We start from the raw sequence: 10,847 nt of genomic DNA, 5'->3' as shown, positions 1-10,847 counted from the left end.
CTTTTCAAATTTCTCCAACAAATAGGTTGATGAAATAATTTAGAATAATAAAATAAAAAATCTTCCAAATGAAATCAGGTAGTGACGAATGTGATCACCCTTGTGCCAATTCATTGCTAAAAAATCCTTCAATATATATAGTCCATGTTTGTGCCTGTTTTTCATAAATAAATTTTGAAAAAAAAAATCTAATTTACGAACAAAATTATTTTATTGAAAGAATATGGCGTTGAAAATAAATTCCATTTTAAAGAATCAACTCAAACAGGGGCCCAGTACATTAAATCCGATAGATAGAATAAAATATGATGACTGGTAAGCATATTTTGTCCAATATACTAAACACGTCGTCATAATTTAGTCTTGATTTAATCCTCCAACTGAACAACTTGGCCTTGCCGCCCCGCCACTAGCGGAAGCTAAGCGCTTGAAAAGTCAATGTCTGAGAACTGGACCAAGACTACAATATTGGATAGAATTTATGTAAAAAATCTGTTAAAAGTCTTGTGATGGCACCAGTACTCTCAAGACTTAAAACATTAAACAAGTACTGAAAAGCCCACCAATAAAAATATAGATCATGTTCGAAATAAGGGAATTCAACTAGCTACTCATTCATACAACTGTCAAATTCTGGATAAAGGTTATGAAAAACATATTGAAAAAGAACCATTTTTTTACAGATTGTTATCTAGCTTGAAGAATACAGCATTTTAATCGCATAAACTTAGCTAAAAGAACAATGGCGAAAGTAAAAGAAAACTAAAGGGAGTTGCTGCTATTTTAAAAGCAATAAGATTTAACCATAAAAGAATCCATTTTGGATTTATATGCACTAGTAATGTTCAGTATGAGAATCACAACCATGTTACAGGAGAAATAAGGCCAATAGGCTTCCCGATGCCTTGTGTAAGTCTATAAACACTCGTACCATAGATTTGATTTCTTTCGCTGAAGGAAGTGGTCGACAAACTCCAGATTTTATGGCCAGACCCTTTGATTGCGATCTCCCGATTACACTCCTTGCAATGCTCTTTCTGTCACAGACACCAGACAAGCTGCAGGTATTCTACCTAAATGGGTAGCTTCCCCCGGCAATGCACATAATATAATCAGTCCATGTCAGTCATTCTATTAAGGTTTGCTTACAAGTAAATAAGCAATATATTTATTAATTGAAATTAAAAATAAGCTACTTATTTTGACAATGGGTAAGAATCAGGCATGCACAAGTATTCAGTCTGACTACCTCGGTGTACAGTTTTTTATACTGGCATAGTCTGCAGTCTCAAGTGTTTGTACTTCTGCTCTGTATTGAAGCATCTAGCACTTTCTGTTAAACCTTTGGACAAAACTTGTTTCAATGCATCAACGCCCTCTTGCAATGCAGCATCAATCTTGACAACCAAGAGACAATGTTAACAACTCTTTCCATTATAATGGGACAGAGCAACTTTATAGAAGTTAAAACCTAAAATTGGACAACGCAGAACAAGCGAGGCCAGAGACCACAATGAAAACAAATTCAATGTATCGTGATTTAAAACAAGATACAATGCCAAAGATTTGTCAGGGGTTCTGCCTATTAAATCACAACCTGGAGAAGTCACAAGAGAAGGAAGGGGCTCCCGTCAAAGTATTTTGACATTTAAAAACAAGAGCTGTAGGAATAGACATACCCGTTCTCGAGCTGTTGCATTGAACTTTTGAAGCAAGAATGCCTTTGGATCCATTTGACCAGGAGGCTTCCCTATCCCTGATAAATGAATTTTATTTGATTTGGTCATTTATAACAGAATCCAAGAGGATCAACTACAAATTTGGAACTTGAGGATTCAAACTAACCAATTCTCAACCGAGGAAACTCTCTATTCCCACGAAAATGATAGATCACACTCTTCAACCTAGCAAATTCAGAAAAAAAAGGGAGAGCAGGATAAATTTTAGAGTCTATTCTGGAGAAAGCAAAATCCATCCAAGAGTTAAATGTTCAATCTTTATGTACAAGGATAGCATATTGGTGTTAGATAGTTACACACGTCAAGTGGCTGGTGGATCATTGTACTTTAAAGTTTCAGATAGAAATAACATAGAATTTTAAATTAACACCACATCAATGTCAAAAAAAGGAATGTTGACATATCAGCATTAGAATTTTCAATACTCGAAACAACGTTGCAGCAATTTTAACAAAATTGTCGATACAAGCCACTTGCAATCAGTGATAATGAACACTTGCTCAAAGTCTATGAAGCAGTAAAAACGAATTTAGACTACACAAATTACATGCAAGACCTACAAAAATCAAAACCTAATTGTGTCTAAAATAAGCACAAAAGCAGGATCATTCATCAACCAAAATGGCAAATAAAAACACAAAAATGAAAGCAAGTGGCAAGTATATAGTAGACTGTTTGTATGCTTAGTGTCTGTTCTTCCCCAACTTCAGATAGCGAAAGGTTAACCAGGAAGAATAAGAAGCGTGCTCTGCGTATTTGTTGGAAGAGTGGAGATTCGTTAATAGACTGCTAATTACAAAATTATTGATAGTATATGAATCAATGCTAGGTTACATAATTACATCATAAAGACTAGACCAGCGGATGGTAAGAGCAAATACCTATACAAGTATGCATAAAACATCTTCACTTGTCATGACCTTCCATATCAATGGGAAAGACAATAATTGTCGAGTAATTTAAAGAGACAAAGTTGCTATATTTTTACCCATTGTGACGCCCATGATTACCCTTGGGGTGGAGACGAAGTACACCACAGGGTAAATCCATGTCATCGTGGAACTACAACAGAAAAGCATTAAGGATCAGCACTATTTCAGAATGAACTTAAACAACCTAAACAAAGGATAAGCTCTTTCAAGTTGTCTTCAAGACAGTACCACCAGCACTCGATTGAGAGGAAGCTTATAATAAGCTGCAAGTGGACCACCCTGCAGAGAAAACAAAAGTTAATGCAACTCTCTCTCTCTCTGTCACACACACAGAGAACCCCTTTTCATTTAAATTCAGATTTCATTTAGGGGATGACCTTTTTTTTTTTTTTTGGAACCACCTGAACTGGACCGAAATAGCTGGTTCGTTTCCAATTAAGATTGTTCAGTTCTCCAATTTTTATAATAATCATATAATTAAATCATGATTTATATGACTTTAATATGGATTTAGAATAATTAAAAATTTACTCACCTATTAAACAGAAAAATTTACACACAATTTACACTTCAGAGATTATTTTTAAAGCATAAAAGAACCAGACTAAACCAATTATGTTGTGGACCAGTTTCTTTTTTGCTCCACAGATCGTTTTTTACAATTCCCAATAGGATTGGTCCGATTCTCAAAGAAACCTGTATCGGCGCCCATCCCTAGTTTCATTGTCAATAATATTGTAATATTGAAATACGAGTTAGATCCTTGAAAGGCACGTGAAAAACATTCTATCGACAAACCAGAGAATAAGAAAAAGGAATGTCTGCATGGATTCTCACAGAAAAGTTGAAATATATTCAAACAACAAACAAAGAATCTGCACTAGTGGTACGATTCTTGCTTTTGGAGTGAGGAGTCCCAAGTTTGATTGCCTCGCAACATGCCAGTTAACTCCACCTAATTTATTTCATAGTAAATTGCAAGCTCAATATCAAATAAAGGAGGATATTTGCAGGCAGTTAACCAAAAGCTTTGTCACAACTCCTGATATGAATTCATTTTATACATTTCAATAGTTTGAGTATACGAATAGAAATATTTTAGGAGTCCTACTAACTCGACACAACAATCATCCCTTGGCCTTGCAACTATGGTTATCATAACTTTTGGCAGGATATAAATAAAAATAACCCTAAACAAATATGCTGAAACGATGACAGAGTTTTGAACAAATCCACTTGAGCGTCATCAAAATAGTTCAAAACATAACCATACATCTGTCTCTACAGTCAATTATACCATTTCAGAAGTAAAGCCTTTTGTCCAAATATAGCGTCGTCATATTAATTTATCACTCAAAAGTCGAAACATCAAAAGCACACGGTGTATGCAAATCAGTGTAATTGACGTCAGTCCTTCAGCTTGTTATTTCCTTTGAAGGTCTAATCATCCATATTAAATAACACTCGGACCAAAAGAGAAGTAACAATCAATTATTATTTTAGCAGTTATTAAGACCATCTCCAACCCTACACCAAAATCTGCACCATTTTGCATAAAATCTTGCACCAAACTAAAAATCAACTCCAACCCATTACGCCAAAAGTTGCACTAAATGAACAATGTTTATTCATTTTCTTCATTTCTTTTATTTTTAACAATTTATTTAGCTAAAAAGTTATTTATTTATTCGATTTACTACTACATAAATTACTACGTACATAATTATGTTTCGTTTACGAAAATATGAAATTATTTAATATATTTTTAAAATGTAGTACAATTAATAAAAATACCACAACTAAGAAAATATGTAACCATGTTATTGAAAACAACGTAGTACATTTCAAATCTCGAAATTATGGTACGACGAAATCGACCCAGTATCGTAATTTAGTTATCAGAATTCATATATTCATCCCACAAATGTTCAATTAATGCATTTCAAAGTGCAATGTAAGCATCTTTATATATCGTTCAGTGATGATCATCAATAATAATAATAATAATAATAATAATAATAATAAATTAATTATTATTACTAGTATTAATTAACTATTTAATTATGAATTAAAATTTATGCATGATGTAAAATGACACAAATGCCCTTCATATTAACTTGGTCATACATGGAAAAAAAAGGGGCAAAATGGTCTTTTATCACATTTGGTGGAAAATGATGCAAGATTTGGTGTTGGGTTGGAGTGGTGTTTTTGGTGAAAATTGGTGAAATTTGGTGGAAAATGGTGGAATGGTGTATGGGTTGGAGTCGCCCTAAACCTTTGAAACTTACATATTTACTCTCGTAAAAAAATATTAATTCCCATATATAAACACAATTTTTTTCGTAATCAAGTATAGCACCAGTAAGCTCGCAAAGCACGAACCAAATTTTCACAGTAAAAATGCAAGCTTTGCTACCCACAAATACAGACATTCTTAAAAAAGCAAAAACAAAAAACAAAAACAAAAACAAAAATAAAATAACAATAATAATAATAAATATTGACTAATTGCTTACAGATTCACCACTCAAATTCATGTAAGTCTGAGGCTTTGCCAAGAAAACTGGAACCCCATTAACAAGACCTGAAGAAATGCATCAAAACATTAATATTCATCACTTCAGATATTTCCCAAAAAAAAGCTCAAACTTCTGCTATAAATAAGCAAAAAACACCCACACGCCGGTGTAATTGTAATTAGTTCAATGGACCTTTTCCAAAAGTGGCCTTGAAGAAGACCGATTCCATGGGGATCCCTTGCGACGCAGCAAATGCATCAATCAATTCAAAGCCCACGTTGTGCCTCGTGCCCTTATATTTATCTCCTGGATTTCCCAAGCCCACAAAAAGCCATGGCCGTGGATTAATAGCAGTGCAAAAGCAGCGTTTAGAAAAACTTCTGAGAAGCATTTTTACGCATATTATGCAACAAACAAAGGAAATTGATTGCTCAGAGAAAAGGGAAGGAAGAGATTCCTTTGTGGATTTTGTTTGGGGTTAATGTCTAGAACTTTTTGCTATATGGATAGATTGGAAGATTACCAGAATCGCTAATAACATACACGATTTACTTTCTCAAGGAAAGTCGCTGCTTAAATTTTCCATTTTGATGGAAATCGATGTTTCTCAATTATTATGAACTTTGCGACTCCAATATGTTCTCATTTGTCAAATTGATGTTTTAAAAGTTAAAGAATTTGACGACCTTATCAAAAGTCATAATTTGGTGGCTCGTTCATCGTGTCATCAATTTCTTAACGTTAAAAATAACGTACAAAGCAATGACGATACGAAAATTAGGGAAAGATGCGGTTCGATTTGATCCAATTTTGAAGGGAATCGAATCGAGCCAAGTATCAATTGAAATTTTCAAAATAGAACTATTGATTTCGTATCTGACTATAAAACTGAATCGAAATCAAACCAATCGGCTCAGATTCGATCCAATCCAATTCTTTATATTGAAAATGTTGTAGTTTGACCTAAATTATAGTGATTATTGGAGTTTTATATGAAGTAGTCTTAAGAAGATCAAAATTATGAATCGTGAAAAAAAGTCGTCATACTTTTGCTAATCTACCGCTAGTTGGCTGCTCGAGCGGCGCTTGCATATTATTTACAGAGACTTTTCGCTTGTCTATCGCCTGCCTGGCATCGCTCCCCTTTCGCTCAAGCGACAGTGTTATCTGATCCTGACTTGTTTCGCATTTTGACGCGTTTTTTAACTTCTATTTACTACAACTTGATTTTTAAGGTTTTATATATATATATATATATATATAAGTCACGGCTTTTATTGTTCCTATAACATTCATACAATATTTTGAGAGCTTTCAATTTTAATTGAGAGTACTGAGATCTTGTTGTAAACACATTTACTATTGATTATAGTGGATCTCTCCTCCTCTACATGTGGTTTTTTTTTTCTATTTTATTGTTGTCATTATCTTGAGATCAATCCATAACAAGTAGTATCAAAGTAAGGTTAATTATTCTGCATGGCAACGTTGAACACATGATATTCCGTTATTGGATCGAAATACTAAATTTACTTTATAGCAAGTGAAGATACGAATAGTTATCAAGCGGAAGGATTAGGAGAAAGCATTACCTGGCTTTGATAAGATACCTTCAACTTGGACCAGGATAAAAACAGAGTAAGGATCGAAAAATCCCAATTTCAAATTCATCTACATCTATCAAATCATATTTTTCAGGATGTTCTAAAGAAAAAAAATATCAATGCATTGTGGAAAAATGCCCCTACATCCTATATGGGTTCATACATCCAGTAAGTTGGAGCAACTTTATATGACAAAGAGTTTGACCAGCAAGTTACACTTGAAACAACGCTTGTATTTTCACCGTATGTCCGAATGTGTGTCATTGGATGATTGCTTAACTATGTTCAAAGAAATCATAAATGATTTGGAGACATTGGAGGTTAAGTATAATGAGAGAACATGTGTTTACTATCGTCTTTATATGTGACTTTTAAAGATAATAATCTCTATATTTGGGATACTATCATTGTAGAAGAGGTCTATGATGCTCTACTATCTAAGAAAAAAATGAGGCATCATGCTAGAGGATCTGGGATTCAGACTGAAGGCCTAGTTGTTCGTGTGAAAATTCAAGCTAGAAATCTTTGTAAGAATATTATGGGTAGATCGAAATCCAGATGTGCAGAGAAAAATATGTTATTACTATAAGAGGAAGTAATATATCAGAGCTGATTGCTATTTATGAAAAACAAAAATAAAGCTACTGGTGCTATTGAAAAATGAAAGCAACTTGATAACACAGCGGAGACTGATGTTGTGGAAGATGGGCAAAGTGAAAGATATCTTCTTGTAATTTCTGACATGGTTCCAAACCTTGTGAGGAATGGGTTCTTAACTCGCACATACTTTTCATATATTCTAACAAAGACATGAAAAAGTTTCGAGAGGTGCAATGATTATGAAAAACAACGTGCCTTGCAAAATTGTCGGAATTGGTACAGTCAGAATCAAAATGTTGGATAGAACTATTAGAATACTTATAGATGTAAGGCATGTTCTAGAACTAAAGTGAAATCTCATCTCTTTGAGTATACTTGACTTAAAAGGTCATAAATACATTGGTGAAGATGGAGTTTTGAAGGTAAGTTGGGACGCTCTTATTGTCATGAATGGACAAAAAAACTTCACATAGTTGTACATTTTACAGGTGATGTAGCAATTTCTACTTCTTCATTGACTTATGAGGAAGTTACTAAACTTTGACACGTGCAATTTGGGCATATAAATGAGACAAAGATGATAAAATTGAGTAGAATGAGGCTTCTTGATGGGCAGAAGACTAGTAAGATGAAATTTTGTAGTATTGTGTCTTTGAGAAACTGAAAGAGTCAAATTTACTAAAGGAAAACATGACACAAATGGAACACTTGAATATATCCATTTGGATCTTTGGGGACAGAACAGGGTACCTTCAAAATGATATGTTTATTACTTATTGATAGTGATTGATGATTATCCAGGAAAGTTTAGGTATTTCTCTTAAAACAAAATAGTGATGTGTTTATGACTTTCAAGGAGTGTAAAACATTGATGGAAGCAGGTGAAACATCTGTGCATGGACAATGGTTTGGAGTTTTATTCGGATGAATTCAATAACTTTTGTAGGGCTAAAGGCATCTTGAGATACTTGACAGTGCCCGAAACTCCTCAACGGTATGGTGTAGCAGGATGGATGAATATAAATTTGTTGAAAAAAGTTTGTTGTATGCTATTAAATTCTTGAATTCCTAAGATTTTTTGGGCTAAAGCTGTTACTAAAGCTTATTTTCCGATTAATCGTTCACACTCAGCAACCATTAAGAAAAAGATATCAGAAGAGGTATGGTCTAGTAAAGCTTCTTGTTATTCCAATTTAAAAACACTTGGGCGTCTTGCTTACGCTCATTTGGACTATGGAAAGTTAGAGCCTAGATCTAGAAAGTGTTTCTTTCTAGGGTATAAATCAGTTGTGAAGAGTATAAATTGTGGTGTACTAAGACAAGAAATGAGATAATTAGTATAGATATAGTATTTGATAAACTTGTTATATTTCATGGTTCACCTCGTAGGGATTTTGATAAAACCGAGTAACGAAATCATTCAGCTCGGATGGAGTTGAAAATTGGTCCAGGAAAACAATCAAATGTTTCAAAACTATCTACTACCGATCAATCTAGTCCAGAATTGATAGACACTAATAATTTGCCCACACCATCAACAACATCATAATATTTCATTACTAAGGATGGACCTCACAGACAAATTAGACATCCACATAAGTATAGAGAAGTAGACATGGTAGCTTATACATTGAGTGTGATTGAATCTATTAATTCCACCGAAGAGTCTGCTACATATTCAGAGATGGTCAGTTGCAGTGATTCTAGTAGATGGTTGATTGCTATGCAAGATGAGATGGAATCATTGAATAAAAACAGTACTTGGGACTTGGTAAAATTATCTAAGGATAAAGGGGTAGTCACTGCAAGTGGGTATTCAAAAAGAAGGAAGGGATATCGGAGATTAAAAATACTATGCCTTTGTTTGAGCCCCATTTTTCAATCAAAATACATTTTTTAATAGTGATTTGATCTTATTTGAACCATAATTTTTTTAATAAAAAAAATTACGTGCAAATTCAAAATTTTTCCTTATTTTTTAACCATATGTTTTCCAGTATAACACTATTTTTCAAAATACAATTTTTTTTTGGGGAAAAAAAGGGGCTCAAGTAACCTCTTGGTATAAGTCCATATTGATAGCAAAGGGCTACACTCGGATTTCAAGCGTTAACTTCACATATGTGTTCTCACTAGTTATAAAATATAGTTCAATTTGGGTTTTATTTGAGATAATGACAAAGAATGATTTGAAGTTTGGACATATGGATATCAAGACAGCATTCCTTCATGGAGAACTTAAGGATAAAATTTACATGCAAAAACCAAATAATTTCATAGTTTCTGGAAATTAATACTATGTGTACTTGTTGAAGAAATCGTTTTATGGACTAAAGCAGCCACTAAGGCAATGATATAAAAGATTCGATTTATCCATGACTACTCATAGTTTCATTAGAATTAATTATGATAGTTTTGTGTATTTCAGAAAAGAAGTTAGTGGATCGATCATATATTTGTTATTATATTTTGATGATATGCTCATAGTAGCCATAGATAAAGTTGAGTTTAGAAATGTGAAATCTCAACTTAGTAAGAAGTTTAATATGAAAGATTAGGGTGCAACAAAAAAAATTATTGAAATGAAATTTTGAGAAATATAACGGTTAGCATATTTTACTTGAGTCATAATGGGTACATTGAGAACGTGTTTCGAAGTTTTACGCTGAATGCTAAGGTAGTCAGTACTACCTTGACCGCTCACTTCAAATTATCATCTGAATTGTGTCATCAATCAGATGAAGACATTGATTATATGTCTCGAGTTCCTTATTTTGATGCAGTTGATTCGCTTATATATACTATGATTTTTACAAGACCAAATTTGACACATGCAGGTAGTACAGTTAGTAGATACATGGCAAATCCTGTTAAAGAACATTGAAAAACAGTGCAATAGATATTCAGATATTTGAAGGGCTTTTCTAGTACTTGCATTTTGGTAGAAATACAGAGTGAGTAATTAGGTATATGGATTCAAATTATACAAGAGATCGTGATAAGAGGAGATTTCTTATAGTGTTTATCCTTGGAAGCTGTGCTATTATATGTAAATTTACTTTGCAAAATGCAATAGATTTGTCTACAACGGAGGGCGTACATGGCCATTACAGAGGTATGTAAGGACGCTATGTGATTGAGAGGGTTGATTGGTGAAATTAATAAAAACTTGCAGATTTATACAGTATATTGTGATATTCAGAGTACTATTTTTCTGACTAAAAATCAGATGTTCCATGAGGGAATTAATATAAATTCATGAGAAATATTATTTTGTGCTTGATTTGATTGCTCGTGATGATATTATAGCGAGCAAGAATGATATCAAAGATAATCCTATTGATATGATGATAGAACTACTTCCCGTTGCTAAGTTTGAGTATTATTTGAACTTAATTGGTTTTTTTTTTATTGATTTGACCCATTAAAGTTTGTTCAGAAGATGATGAA

The 10,847-nt window shown here is 33.3% G+C and overlaps 1 protein-coding gene across 2 annotated transcripts; it reads right to left on the bottom strand.

Moving 5' to 3' along the window:
* Positions 1–631: 631 nt before the first annotated feature.
* LOC111405829 (peptidyl-tRNA hydrolase, mitochondrial) lies at positions 632–5,820 on the bottom strand. Of its 2 annotated transcripts, XM_023034887.1 has the most exons (8): positions 5,386–5,820; positions 5,191–5,258; positions 2,900–2,950; positions 2,728–2,801; positions 1,846–1,904; positions 1,680–1,756; positions 1,250–1,397; positions 632–1,085 (listed from the first exon to the last, which is right to left on the bottom strand). In XM_023034887.1, the coding sequence occupies exons 1-7, from the start codon at positions 5,582–5,584 to the stop codon at positions 1,266–1,268; spliced, it is 660 nt and encodes a 219-aa protein (XP_022890655.1). In that variant the 5' UTR covers positions 5,585–5,820; the 3' UTR covers positions 632–1,085; positions 1,250–1,265. The 2 variants fall into 2 exon arrangements, with proteins under 2 accessions (XP_022890655.1, XP_022890656.1); XM_023034888.1 differs by lacking the exon at positions 2,900–2,950.
* Positions 5,821–10,847: the final 5,027 nt, after the last annotated feature.

Source organism: Olea europaea, chromosome 12, assembly GCF_002742605.1.
Source record: "Olea europaea var. sylvestris chromosome 12, O_europaea_v1, whole genome shotgun sequence".
In the NCBI taxonomy this organism is placed as follows: domain Eukaryota; kingdom Viridiplantae; phylum Streptophyta; class Magnoliopsida; order Lamiales; family Oleaceae; genus Olea; species Olea europaea.
Note: the sequence above shows the minus strand (reverse complement) of the source record. Positions and strands in the feature narration are given on the sequence as shown.

Coding starts and splice junctions, on each gene's coding strand:
- LOC111405829 (XM_023034887.1), bottom strand. CDS start 5,584: ATGCTTCTCAGAAGTTTTTCTAAACGCTGCTTTTGCACTGCTATTAAT. Junction 5,259..5,385: donor CAAGGCCACTTTTGGAAAAG/GTCCATTGAACT, acceptor GCATTTCTTCAG/GTCTTGTTAATGGGGTTCCA. Junction 1,905..2,727: donor AATCATGGGCGTCACAATGG/GTAAAAATATAG, acceptor TGAATTTGCTAG/GTTGAAGAGTGTGATCTATC.